The 23,543-nt window shown below is 33.3% G+C and overlaps 1 protein-coding gene across 3 annotated transcripts in view; it reads right to left on the bottom strand.

Moving 5' to 3' along the window:
• Positions 1–23,543, bottom strand: part of LOC142981559 (calcium/calmodulin-dependent protein kinase kinase 2) — a 171,859-nt gene that overhangs the window by 67,289 nt on the left and 81,027 nt on the right. The window contains exon 1 of one of the 3 annotated variants that reach the window (XM_076127561.1): positions 6,866–7,084. The exons of the other annotated variants lie outside the window; for them this stretch is intronic. Coding sequence (XP_075983676.1) covers positions 6,866–6,921 — 56 coding nt within the window. The 5' untranslated portion in view covers positions 6,922–7,084. Of the gene's footprint in view, positions 1–6,865; positions 7,085–23,543 lie in introns of those variants that run through there. 3 annotated transcript variants of the gene reach the window in all.

Genomic DNA, 23,543 nt, shown 5'->3' with positions numbered 1-23,543 from the left:
AATTTACATACAATTTTATTCGATAAAACCATGAGTTTTACTTAAGTAGGTCGGTCAAGCAAAATACTTTTCACGTTTTGGGCTTATTAATCACTTAAGTTACAATACCATATGGGACTCATAGCATGGAAGAGAGAGAGAGAGAGAATCACTTAAGTTACAAGTTTTACTTGTAACGATAGTTCATACAAGCAAAATATTTTTAAATTTTGGGCTTAGCGGTCTTACTTGTGTTCCTATCACGCCATGCCTTATGTAAACACGAAGCAGACCAGAAAGACTCGCATAATTACACGTACTAGGGATGTTTTGCCAGAACATAAATGATTCTACCCCAATAAGGAAACAAGCATGGCTATCGCGAAAAAAATTAAAAACACAATTCGCGCGTAATGTTTTGACCTTATTGATACACTGATTGTATCTTGAGGGTCGTGGCTTCGATTTCCGCGTAGTTACGATGTAAATGTATCAATGAATGGTTCGGATATTGACTAAATCTTTTATGATATTTTTTTGTAATTCTTCCTGTTCTCCGACGATTGCTTTTGTAGTTGATGATAATAATATAACTATTGGAGTTTACAAATTGGACTAAATAATATATAGATATAACGGCGCAAAAATGCTTTTTATCTTCATTTATGAGAACATCAATTAAATCAATATATTAAGGTACTAATAAAAAAAAATCGAATAGTATTGGAAGCATGGTGGGAGCATCTACTTACATATTATGAGTATTGAAATCATAGGAGGCATTTCAAGAGCATACTATGGTATAGTCTGTACTAGAATTTGCTACTTAAAATGTCTGCCAAAATAGTTCTACGGAGCCCGCTAGAGGCGCTTAACAGATTTTAGTGTTAAATAACTCTATCTAGCCGGTTGTCGGTAGTCAATAGTAGTAGAGAATCAAGCTACAGTATTGTGTCTCTTTCACTCTAACACAGTTTCAAAATTGATTGAATGTGACAAAACACACTATAACCAATAAAAACTTATAGGTCGTTTATTATACGAGTAAGTTAGACAAGTACTAATGTGTAAAGGAACGGATTTTATTGAACAACTTTAACTTTATACTTTTTGAAAGTTTCCAGGGTTCCCAGTGACTCATACTAGCGACGGTGAGTAAGGTTCAAATCCCGCGGTGTGTAAAACTTTTGTTCGTAAGGTCACTTCTTAAGTTTTTAAACTGGTATGGATTTGGTATGATTTTTTTATATTGATTGCTTTTGATCAAGGATCGCAAAGGGTTGGATCCTATATAATAATATATAATAGGATACGGGAATTGCCTGAGTCGAAACGTTAGGCATTTTAAGGTAAAATGCGTGTTCGCGTTAATTCCCGTATCCTATTATATAAAACAAGCAACGCGAGAGTTTAAAAGTTAGTGTTGAATCCTTACTAATGTTTCAATGCATAAGTAGCTTTATCTGTATCTTTTTCATGAATTAACTACTGAAAAGATTTGGGGGCAAAACTTCCCTCGCTTCATTCACATCCTTCATACATCTTGTCATACAGTAGCGCCGGCTACGAATACTACGTACCTGACTCTTTTGCAAATTATTATAAATAAAGTAATCTTTTTAAAATAAATACAAGTAATAATAAAGAATATAATTTTTTCAAATAAGATTAAACAAAAACCTTTTTATTTTGAACAAGAAAGTCATTATTTTCAACTGTGTATCTATTTTTTACAACAACTAATAACATTTTTTGTTTCTATGAAATATGAACCAACGATATATTATTATATTTTTTACTATATTTAATGAGACTAATTTATAATGGTGTACTGGTAAAAAATAAGTTGGTACTTTGACCTCTTATAGATAGGAACGTCATCGACATACCATCAAGACGTATAGTTAGTTTTAAAACGACTTAAGTGGCTTAAATTACTTAAATTATAAATGTGGTCATATTAAGATTTTGATAAAAATTAGCGGGAATTGACGGATCGCTACACCACTACCATAGAGTCGAGGGTCGTGGGTTCGATTACCACTCAGGACAGTTATTTGTGCGATCCACAAATCGTTATTTCGGGTTTGGTTGTACTTTGTGTCAGTTGTTGATCGTTTGTAAAAGTGCATACGACAAAAGAACAATTTTTAGTGCAGGAGCTGTCTCTTTTTTTTATAACCCATTACTGTCCCACTGCAGAGCAAGGGTCTCCTCCCAAACGAGGGGGAGGGGTTAGGCCTTGAGTCCACCACGCTGGCCAAGTGCGCGTTGGGGACTTTGCATACCCTTAATAAATTTAGTAAGCAAATTTTAGGCATGCAAGGTTTCCTCTTAGAAATAATAAAAGATAGTTGAAGTTCCGGTCTTACCCAGGGACAAGCCTCCGTATTATAACCCAGGTAACTGGGTTGTGGAGGTAACTGGTATTCAGCTGCATCCGGTGAGACTGGCAGCCGACTCAAACTTAGACGGAAAAAGGCTAGGCTGATGATAGAGATAGTTGAAGTATTAGTTTTATGAATAAATAGAAAATCGTAGTAGTGATTTTTTTTAACTGTGGCACTTATACGACCACTGTAAATAAAATACTACAAAGTACAATGTGATTTTTGTTCCTTTATTTATCAATAACCTTCGATTTAGTAATAATATCATAAATGCTATTAAATACTACAGGAAATTTCCCACATTACATTTTCCATCCAAAAATAATAAAACATACGTATCCAAAATAAATAATTTTCCTCATATTTATATTATATAAACAATAAATACAAACAAAACACGAATATATCGAAAACAATAATTTATTATTACTATAGACGGTAAATACATATTTATATATTACTTTATATATTTATGAGCCGGATTTTCCGTTTGTATGAATCAATGAAACGTTTATACCTGTTTATAATATTTTTGAAATGAATGAATGTAACTATCCCAAAATTTTCGTTTTGGCTGTCTCTGTGGCGCCTTCAATTGTGTATTCTGGATCAGGCAAAAAGTCTTTTCTCAGTTTTTCTGTGAAAACATTCTCAAATTTTGGCCGGAGTTAGGAAGTTGATATTGTAGACCTTTTAGTCTCGTAGAGCCCGAGGTCATTCTTTTATCTGCCAAATGTGCGGTCGCGGTTATCACTCCCGCATAGTTCTTTTAAGCCACGGACGAAGATGTTCCTCATTATTAATATTCCTCTATCTGACGCCACCTGAATCATCTGCAATAGATGGACACAGGCCAATGAAACATTTTTCTCGGAGAGCACGTAAATCTGTCGTTCTGGCTGACTGGTTTTGTCGGTTTAGCCGTCCTACCGGGCACCGGTCTATGAAAGTTAGGAAATAGAGAATGTATCTGTGTATCGGTACAATTGGACACTATGAACAAAGTCCTGCAAAGTTGGGTAGTTTAAATTAAACTGGCCGTAGTTGTTTATTATACAAATTCTCAGCCCGATTTAGTTGCAGACATGAACCTCAAATGTTCCCAGGAAAAACATTTAATATTCCAATATTTCTAAAATAACACAAGTTTTAAATTGATCAAGGCAAGTGGTTTAAATCCGCCCGAAGGCTTTACTTTAACGAACTCGTTGTAATTGACAACCGGGATTTTAAAATAACTGCTTCGAAATATTATTCTATTTCATAATATTATTTATCAGTTAAATAAATTATTTCCTGTTACGATATAAATGAACTACATAGCGGAAGTATTAAAATTTTATACAGTAGTGCTGTTTATATTTAATTAAATCACTCGGTTCACAATAAAAACTTTGCTTTAGCTTTTGATTTTTTTAGTCCAATTTGTTACCTCAGAAGGAGAACTCTCAGGTATGCAATACCTGAGAGTTCTTTAAATCAGTTCTTGAAGGTATGCAAAGTCCCCAACTCGCAATTAGCCAGCGTGGTAGACTCAAAGCCTTACCCTCCTTCATTACTGGAGGAGAGTCTTGCCCAACGGTGGGTCCGTAATGGGTTAAATTTATTTTATTAAATTAGTCTATATAGTAGCTCGGAGTTAGGTAACGTGCCCGATGGAAATATGGCAATAAGCTCGCCCTCTATTGCATCACTGTGCATGCCCCGTTGCGTATTACTTTTACAAAAGATATGCGGTTATGCGGTCGATACATAAATACTCGTTTTCGCTAAATTATCAAGTTTGTTTTGTTTGTCGTATGGTTAGTGGTCAACCTAGTGTCAAAGTTGCTCAAACCACCCGAAAGGCCGTTGCCGTGGCTTTACGACTGTTATCTTAGTTGACAACAACCGAGACCGACTTTTTACGTGCCCTCCGAAGTATGGAGATGCCCAGTTCAAATACCACCATGCGGTCACCCATCTATAGAATGATGAAGGTTTGCTTAACCCACAGATCGTTTACCGACCGGTGAGCGCAATTATCGAGTAATAAATGTGTGTTTGGAGCAAAAGAGTATGGAGTAAAGTTTGATTAAGATTGATACAAGCGTCGCCTACAAGTTTATAGTGTTGTCGATGAGTACAAACTGGTTTATTTATCGTTAGCAACGATCAAACCATGTTGAAATCAGATTGAATGACAAGCTGTATACAAGATATAAGATTTATTATTTCGGCACGTTTTTTAGTTTTGTGAGATTAAATGAATGTTGTGTTACTAGATTTTTTTTAATATATACTAATGCTTTGATTTAAAGTTTGGGTATTTAGCATTGTTCTAAACCATGACTCCCTCATTACTGGGCAAGGGTCTTCTCCTGAATTGGAGGGATACGTAGCCCAATGAAATATTTAATTATTGTGTTAGAATAAGTATTTCTGTGGTTAAGTAATCATTTAGCTACATAATTAAAAACTGTTTTTTAAGGAAGTCTGTAAAACAAAGTTAAAATGTATTAAAGCACTAGCTGACCCGCGCAACTTCGCTTGCGTCACATAAGAGAGAATGGGTCAGAATTTTCCCCGTTTTTGTAACACTTTTTACTGTTACTCTGCTCCTATTAGTCATAGCGTGATGATATACAATATGATTTTTTTTCACGAAAAATATTCTCAAAATTATTTATATCTCATAATATAACGAAGTCGCGCTAAGGCATATCCGCCATTAAAACAGTTGCCATGACAACGGAATTTTGTTAATTCAATGTCATTATAATTTTGATCACTCGCGATTTCGTCCGCTACCTGAATTTTCCCGGGAAATGCGTAATTTTTCCGGGGTAAAAAGTAGCCTATGTCCTTTCTCGGGTATCAAAATATCTTCATACCAAATTTCATGCAAATTGGTTCAGTAGTTTAGGCGTGATTGAGTAGCAGACAGACAGAAAGACAGACAGACAGACAGACAGACAGACAGACAGACAGACAGACAGACAGACAGACAGACAGACAGACAGACAGACAGACAGACAGACAGACAGACAGACAGACAGACAGACAGACAGACAGACAGACAGAGTTACTTTCGCATTTATAATATTAGTATGGATTTTGCAGCTTCGTTCAGAGTTTAGAATATTATCGTTGTTGTTGATTTAAGTCCTAAATTAAGCTGTTCTGTAAGTTCTTAAGTTCATAGAGCTTATAAAAAATACTACACACAAAAGATGCGAATAATTAAAAACATGTTTGATAACCGAAGAATAATATGTAATTATATGCTGAGTTTTGGAACTAAACAAAATAACTATGTTTTTCTCTAAACACATAATTTATAGATATCAATTTTAATTCCCTCCTCACAGTTTGCGTAATAGCACAGATGATCAATCAAATATTTCTTACCTATAGTTTAATACTTAATTACACAATATTTTATTATTTACGTTCATGTATATAATTAACTTGGCTGACTTTTGACCTAATGACTGATGTTCTTACTCACATTATGACAGGTGATTTGTTATAAGAAATTTAAATTATTGGGAAATATTTTTGAATTTTTTTTGCTACTTTTTTAATGTTTATGTGTTTGATGCTTGTTGCTATCGTAAAATAAGTTTAAATTAGTTTTACAAGTTGATGAATCTATACTAATATTATAAAGCTGAAGAGTTTGTTTGTTCGAACGCGCTAATCTCGGGAACTACTGGTCCGATTTGAAAAATTCTTTCAGTGTTAGATAGCCCATTTATTGAGGAAGGCTATAGGCTATATAGCATCACGCTACTGTCATTAGGAGCGGAGTAGCAACGAGAAATGTTACAAAAACGGGGAAAATTTTGACCCATTCTCTTAGGTGACGCAAGCGAAGTTGCGCGGGTCAGCTAGTTGTCAAATAATTTGGGACTTTTTTCATTGACTCTGTATTTTGAACTGCCAGTTAAATCATTAATAATAAGTTTTAAAAAGCGTCAGTTTTTATTCAAAAATCGCAATTGATTTTATACTATGTAATTTATTTGTAAGTGAGCCGTCGTTTTTTAAATATTTTTAGCTGGTTTATATTTTCTGGTTGTAGGTTATAGAGAGCAATCAATTTTTGTGAGGGTTATTTTAATTCTAAGTCATTTGGAGTTAACTCCCGTAGACCATTTATTATTTTTTAAATGAATTACTTTGTGTTTATATTTCATTTTATGTTGTTGTTATTGTAACGGTAATATTATATTAAGTTAAAAATTATAACCGTCTCAAAAAATATACATCATAACTTAAAAATTACTTTTTTATTTTTGTAAACTGTAACAGTGATTGGCATATTATGCAGTTAATTAAAAAAAACTGCTTTTCTATTGCAATTGACTGTAATAACTTATTGAACATTGTTATACAAAAATAGGATGAATAAAAATATTTTCAAAATCCGATAAATCAATCAATATCGACCATAAATCAATCGCGAGATTCATCACCCTTGACCATTTAACTGTACATTAATTAAATCTTACCTTTCTGTAAGAGCAGCATCCTTCGCTACCTCAGGCTCTATCACTATCCCATTCATCTTACACTCATCACACACAATAAGGCACTCTATCACTTCAGTTAAAATCACATACAAAAATAAAAAAAGTTCGTCTCAAAGTTTGGTAGAGTTCGCGAAATATGCTAGAGACAGTTTGACACGTCTGGTAGAGACGAAAGTTTGCTGCGTACTGGCTACTACACCGACTGTTTGTAGGTAAAGCGTGGGCAAGGTACATAGAGCAAAATATACAGAGTAGAGTCGTTTTTCGTAAATTTGTTTTATGCCTACGAGCTTTGAATATCAAGGAGGGGAAACTATCGTGGGGTGAATTTTGCAGTTGTCACGTTTAAGGTAATTCAGTTTTGAAGGATCGTGAAGGTTTTTTGTCATATCAGTGTTTTGTGAATATAAAGGTAGAGTAAGTATGTTAGCTATTTACATAATTTGTGAGGTAAATTTATTTAGATCCAGATTGAATAAAGGTTTTTTGCGTGTTGATAAAATGTTTCAAATCAAAGTTTTTGGGTAACTTTAAAACTAATTCTGAATGTTTCAAATTTTTTACAATAAGAGCTTGCGAAATAGAGAACCGGCCAACTATTCAAATTAAATAAAAATACTTTTTAAATTCCTTACATTTTCCAACTCTATCTTTACTTACAACATAACTCTTTTTAGACTTTAAAGAACTATAACTTCATCAAAAACTCTACATAGAGTCGACTCTACCTGAACAATCCGGTTGTTCTATGTACAAAACCAGTTGCTCCGGTAGAGCGTGTTGCGCGCGCAATCTCTACACGTTGCTATGCCTCAACACGCTCATTCATGGGCTATTGCCCACATTTACTACTTAGTGTAGTTGTCTACGACTAAAATAGAGCAAAGTATTATGTAGAGTCGGTATTAAATCTGTTGTTTAGAGGTATTTTATTGGAAACATAATATGAAGAAGGAATTTTGCATAACTGACAGTTCTTTAAACAGTTTTTAATTTTTTTTAAGTCCCAAACTCGCTTAATTTAGAAAAAAAATTAAGAAACCAAAATATCTTTTTGGAAGAAGAACTAAAGCAAAAAATTGCATATTTTACACATTTTCCTATTTTTCTTAGTTCGAAGATTAACTGACATTCGAGCATCAAACTACATTAGCAGATTCATATTAATTAAAAATGTAAAGTTGCTTTAAATAAATCACTAAGTCACTCTAACAATTATTTAATCGCTCTGATTGTTCACTGATTATAAATTAAATGACTCTACATTACTCTACAATTAGTAAAGTTATTTATAAAAGGTCATGATCACGTACGTTAATTGCAAAATGATTATAGTTGATGCTTTGACTTTACCTTTAAGTGTTGATTTGATAGCTATGTTTAATTCAGTCTGGCTGTTATAATTATTATGTATTGAGTTTTTAAACACAAGCAGATTGGAGCACGTATAGGTTCTTGTATAAAATCATTGTTATGTTATGTTGGAATGCATGGGAGATGTTGCAATTTCTTATATCGCTCGGTTTTTACAGCTCCCAAAAAGGTTATTTATAAAGTCTTCAGAAATTGTACTAATTACGCTATTATTAATCTTAAAAATAGCTTTGATAACACTACTATCGAATCGCAGCAAATCTCTTTTAAATAATGCAGCAGTTTAGCTATAAAAGCGTAACCAACAGACAATTTATTTTGTAGTTATATTATAACTACAGGAAGGTTCTATGGATGTACGATAAAACACATTATAAGGAAATATATTAAGTAATGTATTACGTAAAATAATATCGCTGAATTAGTTCCCAAGGGTGTCGCGAAAGGTTAAAGACATTATCTAAAGTAGATTGTAAGTAAAAATAATAATAATATTATTATTTTGGGAACGGAAATTTCATGGAAAAATATAAACATAATTTGTTTATATTTTATATGGATACCCGAAAAATATTTTAAAGTTTTATGGTATCTTAGTCTTTAAATGAGTATACAAGAAAATACTGTAGTTTGATAAATTAACTATCATTAGTTTTATTCCTATCGAAAATACCAAAAATATTGACACTCATGGCTCTTTTTATTTATTTAATTTTCGCAATGCGAAATACATTTTTTTTTAACCCATTACTGTCCCAAACTAGGGAGGGGTTAGGTTTTGATTCCGCCACGCTGGCCAAGTGCGGGTAAAAAAAAAATTTTTAGTCAAACGAAATTCCTTTTTACTTTTAAACTTATGCGTTTTAACATTAGGCAAATATAAATACCTTATAATAGTCTAATATTTGTTATTATCTCTCAATTGCTTGTACTGTCTACATTTGAAAGTTGTAACTGAATAAATACAAACATTTAGACGTCAGACAAAGACTCTACATTTATATTTCTGCGCTATTCATGAGCTGACTTATGATAATGAAGTCTTTTATAAATAGAGTTTGAAGACGTCTTATGTGTATTAAGTAGAGGATGCATCAATTAACGATATAGCGGCTCTATGTAGAGTCTTAATAAGGTGTTTTACCATACTAGGTCTTTTAGATTTTCTAGAAAACACACATAACATAGATACCTACAGAAAATTCAAAAATACATCAATTTTGCAGACAAAGAATACAAAAGAATGTGCATTTGTTTTTCTGTCTTTCACGCCAAAACAACTAACTTATTTCGATTAAAATTTGCCATTTATAATTAACACCGAGGAGAGGTTTAGGCATAGTGGTTTTAAAAAGAGAATAATGCTTGCTTAAATCTAAATGTTTTTCTTTGCTTAATAAGTAGCCAATTCTTAAGTAGAACGTAATACATAGGTATTACGTTCTTAGTACAGTGATTATCAAAAGAAGACAAATAAATAACCATAAAAAAATTACGGCTAGTTTAATAAATAAAAAGCAATTTTAAATATCAACACCTACACGGCGCTATGTGGGCGTTATATACTTATCCCCTAAAGCACTATGTTTTATGTTACACCTCACACTACGGTATCTGTCAAATAAATCTGTGCCCACCCACTATGAAACAACAAGCTTGAATACTGGTACATTTGGACATTTGACCTTTTAGGTAGCAGAATGTGAGTATCTGTGAATAACAGTGGTGAACCGCAGTGTCGTGTATTCGATTCTTGTGTAGGACAAGTTATTGTGTGCTACAGAAATAGTCGTTTGAAGTTGTGCTTTGTGGATGATAGCTTTTTTGAAAGGTCAAATGTTATGCAAAATTTTGACAAGATTGATTTTTTTTTATTGTGCATTCTGGTCGAAACAACAATTACTGTCCTATTGATAAACGTGGTGTGAGCTCGTATAATAAGCTAATAAGTTGTACAGTGTTTTGTCTTTCTTTTATATACAGTTTTAATTGTAAGTGCACATGCATGCGCATTGAAAAGTACCAACAATTTCATTTCCTAATACAAATCCTTCTTAAAACAATAAATAGCACATCTCCCGTAAGTCGTACAGGTAAGTCCTGTACGACTTACGGGAGATGTGCTATATTGTTATTAAATAGCTAACACAATACATGCATGCATGTCGTACACAACGTCTGAATAAAATCCAACTCTACCTACAAAAATCTACACTTTCAAACAAACATACTCCACATTCTGTTATTCTTCGTATTAGTATTTAGGTATATAACATAGTCAGTAAGTCAAACGAAACCGCAAATCAATGACATTATTTACTACTATTGAGGTTAGCTAACCAAAATACCTAGTATATATTATTCATATGAACACACTATAGTCAAACTACTTAGTAGATAGACTTATATGCAAGGTTCGCGGTTAGCAAAGGTATATAAGTGACCGGTAGCCCGATTCTCTATAGTCGGTAATTCGACTATCGAGAGTTTGACATTTAAAATGTACGGCGAAAATAGTTTCTATGGCTCCCGCTAGAGGCGCTGATCACATTTTCATACAAAATTTGTCTATTGTCGGTAGACGGACGTAGTATCACCTTTCAGGAGCGAAATTCTTTTCTATTATCGAATACCGACTACCTGCTAGCTAACATGAAATATTGCATGAGGATTTGATTACTGTCCCTAGCGGGCCGGAGGTACTATTTTTGTAGTACATTTTAAATGTCAAACTTTGGAAAATCGATATTACCACCAGTAGAAAATCGAACGGTAGGTTTATGCAGCTAACGGTACCGTAAAACGGGGTGAATAGAATTCGCGGGGTGAATAGAAAAAAAATCAGGAAAGTTTTCAAGCCCAATGTTTGAGTACTCCTCGTTTAAGAATTTTGTTCAAATTTGAAATGATTACACGTCGATATTACTTCTCTGCGGTGTCATAATTGTTTAAATGTTTAAATTGATATTTATACCCAAAAAATTGCTTCAAAGTCAACCGTCCTCGAATGCCTTAATGGTCCATACATTTTTTTCAAAACTTTGGATTTAAAGTGGAATTTATTTTCTAATGAGTTGTTTGGAGTGTTTATCTCTTTAGGTGTATATTTATCTATAAAGATACAATATTGTTAACTGAAAAAACGTTTTAAAACACAATTTTTCCATTCACCCCTTTGGTCGTTTCGATTCACCCCTATCGCTGGGTGAATAGAAATTGACCATTTTTTTAATGAAATATCGTAAAACTATGCATATTTTTGGACAAATATGGTTTTAACTCTTTCTTCATGGCGACGGACATGATATAAAACAACCTGACAATAAAAATAACAAGTTATTCGCTACAAATTTTTAGGACAAAGTTGAAAATTGTTTCTATTCACCCCGTTTTACGGTAGCCTGTTTGGTATAGGGTTAGGGGTAGTTATAGGGTTCGCCCGGATTTTACCTAAATGTGAAGTGGTTTACCAGTTTGTCGCCAATTTTGCCCATGACTTTACCGAAAATCTGTTGATAAGCAGTTAACTGGACGTATTAACATAAGATAAATAGTTTTAAAATTCCATAAATATTTGCTATTGAGAACATAATTCAAGATCATTGTATTGGTATATTTATAACAAATGGCGATTATGTCATTATATCCATCGGAATGTAAAGTTTTTTTTAAAAAATGTACAACAATAGACATTCGTAACGGCATCTAAAGATGTCAAGAATACTAATATTTTGGATACGTTAATTTATTATTTGTAGATAAAAATGTGTTTTTTTCACTTAATAAATTTACATACAATAGTCGCCGAATACTTAGTTGTCGCTCAATTTAAAGTAATACTTAAATGTAAAAAAAATTATGCAATCCAAATTGCATTCAATATTCGGTTATTTTGTTATTTAGATAATCCATCTGCTAGATAAAATGCCAGCAAATCCATCTGATAATTACTATCTGTCTGTCTTGAACAACTTTAAAAGTGTGGCCGGTAAGAAAAAAAAATCTGTATCCCTCAGAAAGTAGTAAAATCACAGTAAATAGTTTAAAATCAAAGAGCTGTGAAAGAAATGTAAAGTTCGTACATTTTTAAAGTAGTTTCCAGTAGTTTGAAGCTGTCTCTGAGTTTCCCAGAGGACATTGATCTTCGAGGACCCAGCGCGAGGAAAGTGTTGAAACTTGCAACATTATAAATAAACTAAGATAAAATCTTTTACAAAGGAGTTTAATTTGATCTCAGTAGTTTGTTAAATTTATTTTTATTTTAGAAGACTATCTAAAACTGTCCCCGTGGCGTGGCTAATCACGAAGTCTTAGGTTAAATTCCTAGATCTTATTTATATTAGAATCTTTATAAATGGAGTTTGGTGACGTATCTATACTAATATTATAAAGCTGAAGAGTTTGTTTGTTTGTTTGAACGCGCTAATCCCAGGAACTACTGGTCCGATTTGAAAAATTATTGAGGAAGGCTCTAGGCTATATATCATCACGCTACGACCAATAGGAGCAGAGTAACAGTAAAAAGTGTTACAAAAACGGGAAAAATGATGACCCATTCTCTTTTATGTGACGCAAGCGAAGTTGCGCGGGTCAGCTATTCGGTATATGGCTAGCACCCAATTACATGGGACTTATCAATATGAATGGCAAAACGTTGGTGTATTTCATACGCTTCTGCCTACTATAACTTCAGGTATAACAGGCGTTATATTATGTACATATGTATGGTGAACTAAAACCACTTACATAAGTAATGAATATCGTTAACAGTATAGTAGAAACATATTTCTATGATTACAGATAAGTTGATATGCGGGTGATGCACTTTTCACAATCATAATACATGCAAGAATGCATTGTTACATTACATGTGTTGTCTACATAGCGGTGAAGCACGTGCCGTTTCACTGCCTTAACGTAGCTACGAGTATAAGTCGCTTGTTGCTACATTCAGACATACAAAGGTACACAGATCATATCGGTAAAGGCTTTTAAAAAAGTCAGGGGTATAGTACTCGTAATCGGCGGTCCTGTATAAAGCGATGAATGGATGTGAATGAAGCAAAGGAAGTTTGTTAAAATCATGGCGTTCTTTGGTCCCTGTTTACACCTATGGGAAAATTCAAGAAGATTCAATTCATTCAAACATTCAAATAAAACAAGTGGGATAGTATGTATGAATCTATAGTGGATGGGTAATGAAAAAAAAATGTTCACAAAATCCGTTTGTACATTAGAGTTTCGTAGTTGCTTTTACAAATATTATTGCAAAATTCGAGCTTAAATTTAATCATTTTCCAGTATCTATCTACTTGTAAATAATAAAGCAAAGCTTTCCATAGAATACATAAATACATGAACGTTGTATTTGTGGTTGCAATACACTCGTGTCCGAAGTGAATACGCATTAATTATTGATATTTGAATAGAGTTCTGTATTATCATATTTGATTCAAATTGTAACATATTAAGTTAAATTCAAATATTATTTTGAATGATGAGTCGTACTGGGGATGAGAGAACCGAGACAATATAAGAGTCGTACATTATATACACATAAGTTTAGTAGACTAAAGAATAGGTATATTCATATAGGACAAATGGGAAGAAAATTCCCAGTTGTCACCTCGGAGACATTGCTAGAAACTTCTAAATTCCGGGAATATACAAAAAAAAACACATCTATGGGCCAAAAATTAGCTGTTGTTCGTCAGGTTTTGAGTTTTGTACCGGGTGGGTTTTAAAATAGTTGCTATTGCTTAAATATGAATCTTAGCAACATGGATTTTAATTATGTGCTTGGTATAGGTAAGCATGAAGGTCGTGCCACCGATTTTCTTTGGAATATTTCAGTCGGTGTTGCATATTGGTATATAGTACATAGGGCTTATGGCGTTCTCTTGTCTCTGCCTATCTCTATGAGAAAAAGCGTGATTTTATGTGTATAAATATGGATGCATAAATTTAATAACTCGTTTCTGACGATAGCAAACGTAGCCAGCTGTGATTCATATACTCTGTCAACACCTTTAGGTATATCGTCATGATATAAAAAACATCACTTATTCTCATTCAAATTGTACGTTTTTATAAAAAAAAGGTGACACTTCAAATACATATTACTTTCCTAATATATTTGGACGTTGAAACTTGAATTGAAAGTCTGACAAATGATTTGATTGAATTATATTTCAATTCACTCGCCCCTGTCGAAGGCTTTACTGGACGAATATAAATTGATTTGGGTAGAAATATATTGCCTACATTAATTATTTTGAAGGTCAAAAGTGATTGATAAAAAGTTACAATCTCTACAACATAAATTCGGAATTTTGTACATAGTTAGTTAGTTTACTGTAACACAGGGCTACCCTAGTACAGGCTCCAAGTCTCTCTCGAAGGTTTATTTTCTATTGTGTATATTCATTGTAACACTAAAAAATTGTACTTACCTTTGGAGAGATTTTTTTTTTATAGTTACACCATTTAACGATGATAAGAGATTTAATGTTTCAGTAGTTCAAGTGGTACCGACCGAATGAAGAATTTCATAAGCCCTTTCTTTATTTTGTTGCTTGGGTATATAGTACAGATGAGATTTTTGATTGAAATGTTTTCTATAACGATCCGGAATTTGATAAAGTTTACATGTACGTACAGACATCTACCAGGACTGTAATGCTGTAAAATATATCACATGAATATAGGTAGTAGCACTGATTTCGTTCGAAATAGGGAAAAATATAGCAAAAGATACGGCCGTTTCGATCGTAAGATAGTATTTTTAATGTGATCAAAACCAAGGGTAGAAGCTAGTTTAGCATACATTGTAGTTTGATTTATTGAGTGATGGTCGTTGATGTAGTGTATCTGGTTTGATAAATGATGCTGCGATGCTGTGGAGAGCAAAATTCTATTATAATGTCAATATAGATAAAATTAATGAATAAAACAGAGACTGGAATATATACTACTAATATTATAATACAATATGTGCTTGGTTTTAAAAGTTAAACGTTCAGTGACGCTTTCAGGTAAACTGCTGACTCAATTTCGATGAAATATAGCTAATAGGTAATCAAAGTTGAGAGATCACTATTATTTTGACAATAGTAAAACAGTCAAATAATATTGTATTTTTTCTCTCATCAGTAATTTCCCGGAGTACTCTTAAATAACTAAAAAGCGATCCTTTACCACTATCGATTATCGATAACCGGCTAGCAATCGTCAAATTTTGGATGAAAAACTGCAGGCTTACTCCCTACAGTATTGAGACTAAAAACAAAATGGTACTATTCTAAATAAGAATCGGCGCCTGTAGCTTGATAATAAATTAATAAAGTATATTTTAAATGTCAAACTCTCGATACTCGATAGTATCGACTACAGAAAATCACGCTGGTTAATCGTTCATCAACATCAATTTGAAAACCTCAAAATCGAAGTTAAACTTTATCTCCTCTTCAAGCCACGTAACACCGTCATTTGGCACCACTCCTACCTAAGTGCCACTTATCCACCGATCAGAAGCGAAAGGTCTCAACTCACGCACTTTACGTTCCCCTCGCGGGTCATTCGTCACGTACTTAAGACTTATTGGAAATAAGACGCTTCGCATCGTATGTACGTACTGTTTGAGAGATTTTACTTTAAGTTTTCTAATACATAAAAAAAATGTTCTTGAATTGATTTGATTTGAAGTTTAATAGTGTATTGATTTGGATAAAATTAAGTAGAAGAATAATGTTAGAATTATGAGATAAGCCGAATTGACGGCCTCCATGACGCAGTGGTTAAAGTAACCGCGCCACTACCGTGTGTCGGAAGGTTCCCACACAGAACAAATATTTGTGTGATCCACAGATAGTGTTTCGAGTCTGGTTGTACTTTGTGTCCTTTGCAATATGTTCGTAAAACTCCCCGCGACCCCAAAGCAATTCTTAGAGCGGAAGTTGTCTTCTTAAGATAATAAAAACACCGCGAAAAGAGCAAAGTAAGCCATGCTTTTCAGTAAGACTAGTATAATCAAAATTGAGACCAAATATACTTAGTTTGACGATATCCGTGGCAAATTTAACTATCAGCGAGTTGCAATGCAAGGATATTCGAATTGTTTCTCAAAGAAAACAAATACAGCACTACACACAAATAGTTTATTTGGCCAGATTTTATTTTATGCACAATGATTTGTCTTTTCAACAGTCCCTGCGATACAAATATAATTCTTATGGAAGTCAAAAACACATATACACGTATATCTTTCAATACATATTATTTTCCGTGCTCAAAACAACTTAAAAAATACTAGTATATTTGTACCGGGCTCCTACTGGGAGTAGCGTGTAACTCGAGCATGTAACATGGTAGACATCCCTAAGGCGTTGTTTACGATGACGTCAGCAGTATATAAGTGAATTAATGACAGTGGTGAAGATTTGAACTCGTTTCTAATTGAACGTGATAATAATTATTGTAATTTGGTCAATAGATGTAATTAAAATGGCTGTAGTCCAATAGCTTGGACTTGTGTTCGAGCAGTTGAAGCTTAGTGCATCTTATTGCACTACATACAGTACATTTTAAGAACCTAGATACAGGGGTTAAAAAAATTGCAGGATATGAAGATGTTAAGAATCATTGGATTTCATCATTAAATTCAGTGTGATTTTTTATATTTAGCAAATTATAAATTGGTTTAACGAATAATGTTTTAAATATATAGATTATTGTATGTAGTGAATATAGATGAATATAGACATCTGCTAAAAGGTTGGTTAACCGATTGTACATTATAAGAAATACCATTTACGACATATTGATTAATTTATTTGCATATTATTATAAAGTATCGTCTTTGACTGCCTTAGGTTTAACTAAGAGAAGACCTACATACCTGCGCTAAATACTTTTTAAAGCGATCGAAAACCGAACTTTACTAAACAATGTCATAATTCCATCTATAAGATACTCCACACCAAATTAATATACATACCGACATAACACTCATATACATATGTGGGTACAAATTAAAACGTCTCCTGAAAGCCGAGTCGCAATTAATTTATAACTCAGTGATATCATCGTCTTGTTGTTTCATTATAACTGGGAATCTTGATTTATAACACATGACGTAATGGCTCTTTAATACCATGCTTTTGTCATTGTATCAGTTGGCTGTGGTTCCTGAAATTATTATAAACTTGGACGTCCGCGTTGTTTGGTAATATACTTGGTAATGCATTTAGTTGCAAGCTTTTCAGCGAATATTAGATTGTTTTATTTTTCTGTTTTTGCATGGTTATTGTTGTTTATTTTATGTAGCGGTCAGTTTAGAGTAAACCGTATTTAAATTAAGAAGGCTTTTGTACGTTTTAAAAACTGATATTTTAACTAACAATCATTTGTTACCTATCAGACGCTCAGTTCGAATAAAATTCGCAGCCGACAGAGGCATGTCAGACTGTCTTTACTTCAAACTCTGTTCTTATAAAATCTCCACTTTTGAAAAACATACTTGCTCTTTAAGCCCATTTCCCGTGGATAGGACCACGCTAGTTAGCCATACAAATTGCTGAAAAATACTGACTTTCTTACTTTCTTCCTAAGATTATTAAACGCCTAATGCCAAATCAAGTCATCCCGGGCGACTATAGAAAATCGCGTACATCAATATATAAAGAACTTAGATCACACATAACAGTCCATTAGTAAGCATTAATCCATTATTAATTAAGTCCATTAAGAAGGAAGTAATGGAGGCGCCCATAGCCAGTTGCGCTCACCGGTCGGTAAACGATCTGTGGGTTAAGCAACCATTGGCGCGGTCATTCCATAGATGGGTGACCGCATAGTGGTATTTGAACTGGGCGTCTCCGTGCTTCGGAGGGCACGTTAAAAGTCGGTCCCGGTTGTTGTTTACTAAGATAACAGTCGTTAAGCCAACAGGCTTGAACAACTTTGACACTAGGTTGACCACTGACCATACGACAAATAATAATAATAGTAAGCTATCTCAACTTCAGATCACATAGTCTTTATCATCTTACACGCTTACTCAGTTGCCGGCTTAACTAAGACAAATTATTCATTAATCTCACTTACTCTAATGGACGATTAATTGTCATAGATTAATAATGAACTACGCTTTGATCTGCTGTTTGTTTTGATAAGAAGACTTAGGGGATGAGTCTGCCTTTTTGGGATTTCGATTGTAGCAAAGGGAATGCCTTGAATCTTACTTTCAAAAGAAGGCTTTTTTACGTAAGCCTTATAGTCATACTAATTACTAGCTGACCCGCGCAACTTCGCTTGCGTCACGTAAGAGAGAATGACAATATTTTTGTAACATTTCTTACTGTAACTTGCTCCTATTGGTCGTAGCGTGATGATATATAGCCTGTAGCCTTCCTCGATAAATGGGCTATCTAAAACTGAAAGATTTTTTTCAAATCGGACCAGTAGTTCTTGAGATTAGCGCGTTCAAACAAACAAACAAACTCTTCAGCTTTATAATATTAGTATAGATGACAAAAGGAAATTGAGGCGAAATAAATATGTTCGAAAGAGTTTTTTTTGTCGTGCGAGACTTAAACCTAAGGCGTGTGTTATTAAGTAAAACAACTGTGACGTGTCCATAATACTACAGTCATAACAAATACACATTACAAATATTTAGTGAACAAATCACTGTTTTACTAAAATAAAAATAAAAAACTGGTTTAAAACACGGTTTTGAGCACGTGGTTTCGTAGCAAATATAATGCAGCTCACGCTTGCCCAAAAGAAATAGACGCCATTTTTTATTATCATTTAAAGAAGATCACATGATTTACAATTTTCCTGTATTGGTTATAGTTTCGTGATTTCCCATAAAACAATGTTATAATATACAGTGCAAATATAAGAATACCTCAACTACAATTACAAAGAAAGAATGAAAATTCTGTAAGTTTGTATTATGCAGCATTCATCTCCAAAACCACTGAAAAATAAATTATTTTAAAAGGTAGATTTTATTTTTTACTTAAATTTAACTTTATTTTTTAATACTGAAAGATACCCCTCGGTCCTAGCTTACAGGAGTTTTATATAAAAATCGGGTTAGCAATTCAGAGGTAAAACCGAAACAAACGGGCAAACCTTCGCATTTATAATTTCAGCATAGATTAGCTATAATTATGTATGTTTGTACAAATCAGCCGGACTTGGACAGAGCCAGGCTATGTAACCAGTTATATACAAACACAAGGTTCAATTTACATAGGTACAGTAAATAATGATGATTGTATGTCAACTTAGCGGTCATATGTGAAGTGCTCAGACATGGATATTTGTTCTTTGTTTTACTATTAAATAAGTGATTTTGCATACTTTGTTGTTGTCATGAGAAATTATACTTAAATTATCTTACAGGAAAACTTATTACTGTCCCACTGTTGAGCACGGGACTCCTTCTAAAAAGGAGATAGAAATTTGACGTTTAGTCATGCATTCGGATGCCTTAAAGAACTGTATCAAACACCGTTCAAGCAAGATTTTCTTCTAGTGTTTTCTTATATTGTTAAAACCAGTTATCATTGTTTTTAATACACACTACTTTCAAAATGTGGCTTGGGGTTTGAATCCTCTGTCACTTGCTTGGTAGACGAATGTTTTAACAAGTGTTGTAGCTGAGGATTGCGGGCGATTAGTCTTTTCTAATTTATGTTTGAAATAATCTCAATAGTAGTAGTTTGATAACATGCCCGGTGTATGGCACGCTCACTCACAATTACATGAAACTAACATTATAATTGTAAATAGTACAACGAGGGAGATTTCCCTTTGCCGTTCGAGTTTAACAGGTGTAACATTATAAATAAATATAAAACTACATTAAACGCCGTATAATAATATATATTGTTGGAATACATACGTTTCTTTTATTAATAAAAATGTATTATCAAGTAAAAGTTTTAACTTTGTCGACACAGAGAGACGGAAATAACTTTTAATGGTCATTTTAACAGTCGTATTGAAATGTACAAGTTTGTGAAAATACTTTGCTTTTTGATAAAAAGTTATTCTGCATTCAGAGTTCACAGGTTGAACGTTTAATGTTTAAAACGACAAGAATAAAAAAAGAGTGGCATTAAAAATATCTGCAAGTATTTTTAACTACCCCTATATTTTTATGAATTAAAACTAGTTAAAAATAATACTATTTTTAACTACTAACTATATTTGTTACTCATTCATATTTTTTGTACACATCTTTTTTAGGTTTTCGTTGTAAACAAGATATCTTAATAGTTTCGCCTCGTCAATTCATGAGGTTTTCGTCCATTGATTTAACAAAATGCACTTTTCATTATTACACAAATGCGTATAATATACCTGCAATAAACATCCTCTTTGCATCTGCAACTGAATTAACTCCATTCAAAACTTCAACTGCTTGCAACTTCATGAATAAGTAATGTTACAATTCTGCTTACCTACCGGCTGTTGGCAATAAGACTCCCCCCTTGTTACACCCCTTACTACAGTCCTGTAAGGTGTTTATGCAGATTTCAGGTAAGTAAATGCAGACTTTTATAATGTTTTCGATTTGGTTCATTCATCTACATTTATAAGTAATTAAAACTGTATGTTTGTCTCCTGCTGGCTGCTACAATTTTACTGCCAAATCTATTTAGATAAAGTTCTTGGTACTACGTCTAAGTTAAGGATACACAGTAAAAAATTGATAAACGTGTATGAAACCTATCAATCTTTCATGTCTAAAGTTCTTAACTGATTTACTGCCGGTTTCTGAGTACATTTAACGGTAGTTTATCTATTCAATAGCGTTAAAACTCATATAAACAAAAACGCTATTGAATAGATAAACTACCGTTAAATGTACTCAGAAACCGGGGGTCAGACGAGTTTTGTAAAAGAAAAGATAGTAGTGTTGCAATAAAAGTACAACATTATATGCTTTGAAAAATTCAGGCGATAAGATAATTACAGTTTTTAACAGCAGTAGTATTGACAAACAAAACCAAGTCTGCCTAGTACGTGTTTATGTCTAAATTACTACCCCTTTTAGCAAAAAAAACTGAGTAGATAGTAGATAGTAGATACATTCTAAATCTTGAAAAGGACATAAATTTCCTATTTCTTGAAATTGGAGAAAGTAAGACAATAAAGGAAGAAAAGCCTGGTAACAAATTAAATAAGCAATAGCACGTGTATCCCTTGTAAATAGTTTTTGTTCCCGTTAATTTCCAAGCTCGTTTTATTTGTTTACAGTTGTTTACAAACTAGTTACGAGTTGTGGTGAAAGATGAATGTCTTCATTAAACTTTGTTACTTGGAAACTGTTGATAGATTGGATTTTATTTATTTATTTACTAATTATAGAGTTTTATTGCGGTTGTTAAAGAAATTACGAGTAGTTTTTGTCTGCTTGTTACCTACGTCACTCTTTTGAAGTCGTGGTCGGAAATAATATGTTACTCACAATTTTTTTTACGACCCCTTTTCGTCTGATTTTTGATCTTTTTACGAAAAAGTCGATACTGAAAACTTGATTTTTATTTATTGAATCAATAAATAGTTTATCGTTTCATTTAGAATCTAAAATCACATCACATCCGCGATTACTTGTTAGTTCTGGAAAATGCCGAGAGATGGCGCTGCTCGTTGCTTTTTGTATATTTATATAGTTATAATATACTTACGAAAACCGCAATTAAATAGGTATTGTCATGTTTATAATTAAGTTTTTACCTACAAAACCACTCGTACATACCGCAGGCTAAAAAAGAAAGTAATTCGGCGTCGTAAAGGCACGTTCTGACAAAATATTATGTGCTCGCTCTTCATGTACTTCATAATAAAGTACTTTATGTATTATGTACTACATGGAGTAACATATGTATATTATAAAGGGATGTTGGAAAGAAAGGAGATTTTGTAGTATAGCAGAATGTTGCACTACATATTGAACATCATTATGACAATATGTTGGCACAGTTGTCTAATAATTATAATTAACTTATCTAAAACGCTCACGCTTTTCAATAAACATACAATTTGGTAATGTTTGTATCTTTTATCCCTAAACGAATTTAAAAACCGCATTTACGATGAACGAAAAGAGAGGCGTATAACTTAAAAAATAGAATAAAGCTGTGTTTCGAGGAGGAACTCGGAATGTATAATCTGGTCACCTGTCCACAGAACACCCCCGGCAAGCGTAACTTAACCTCAGAGATCGATCCGCTCGGCTATTGTTTACGAAGTACTAATAAAACGATTCTTATAGTCTATATTTTACTATATTAGGATATAACAGTAGTAATATTAGTACACCTGATGTGCGAATTCAGAGCCTTTAACGTGATTTTCGTACAACATATCCGTTTCCTGTAAACCTAAGCTGAAATACATTAACTAAGTCTACGAAGCATAAATCTCTCGTCGCCGACGGCTGATAGGATTGTGTTGGCCGAGCGAGCAGCGCCATCTAGCCGTGAAGTCGTTAACTAAGCTCATTCGATCACTCGGCCAAATTGTAACTTTATTAATCTAGATTTCAACTGCAGCGCAATTTTTGTAGTTAGTACTAGCGAGCATGTGAAATTGATTCCCAAAAAATAGTTCTTGCGGAATACGCTAGGAGCGCTAATCAGCTTTTTGGTTTTGATACTCAATAATTAGGATAAAGTCGCTACTTTTATTCTACTTATCCTGTCTCGATTGACTATGTTCTATTTAAATTTTATATTTGCTATTATGCTTTGTTTATTAATTTTAAATTGGGATAAGCGTAAAGCCATACACTGCGCATGTCACTTAGGACTACAATAAAAAAACATTCGAAAAATTAATAAATCCAATAGCACCTTGCTAGACTCGAGAATTGAACCCAAAACGTGGACACCAAAACAGCTCTATTTCTGAACTGTAAAATAACTTCAGCGGCACATTTGTTACTTTTTTACTAAATTTATCTACAGCGATATACAATTTCCCTTCACACAAAATACTTGCCCCTTGGTATTCAGTAAGCGTGGGAACAAATTGGTAACGAATTCACTCGGCGACATGTGTCGACGAGACGTCTTGTTTTATACCACGATACGGACAAACATATGGACATACTTATTTTTTATGTTTGTATTTTGTTAATGTAACTTTGGGATGGGGTTGTTGTTCTTTTCGTTTTTGTAATTATGAAATAACTAGCTGACCCGCACAACTTCGCTTGCGTCACATAAGAAAATCATAATTTTCCCCGTTCTTGTAACAT

This window comes from Anticarsia gemmatalis, chromosome 20, assembly GCF_050436995.1.
Source record: "Anticarsia gemmatalis isolate Benzon Research Colony breed Stoneville strain chromosome 20, ilAntGemm2 primary, whole genome shotgun sequence".
Classification (NCBI taxonomy): Eukaryota; Metazoa; Arthropoda; class Insecta; order Lepidoptera; family Erebidae; genus Anticarsia; species Anticarsia gemmatalis.
The sequence above is the reverse complement of the archived record's forward strand: the minus strand, read 5'-3'. Positions and strand labels throughout refer to the sequence as shown.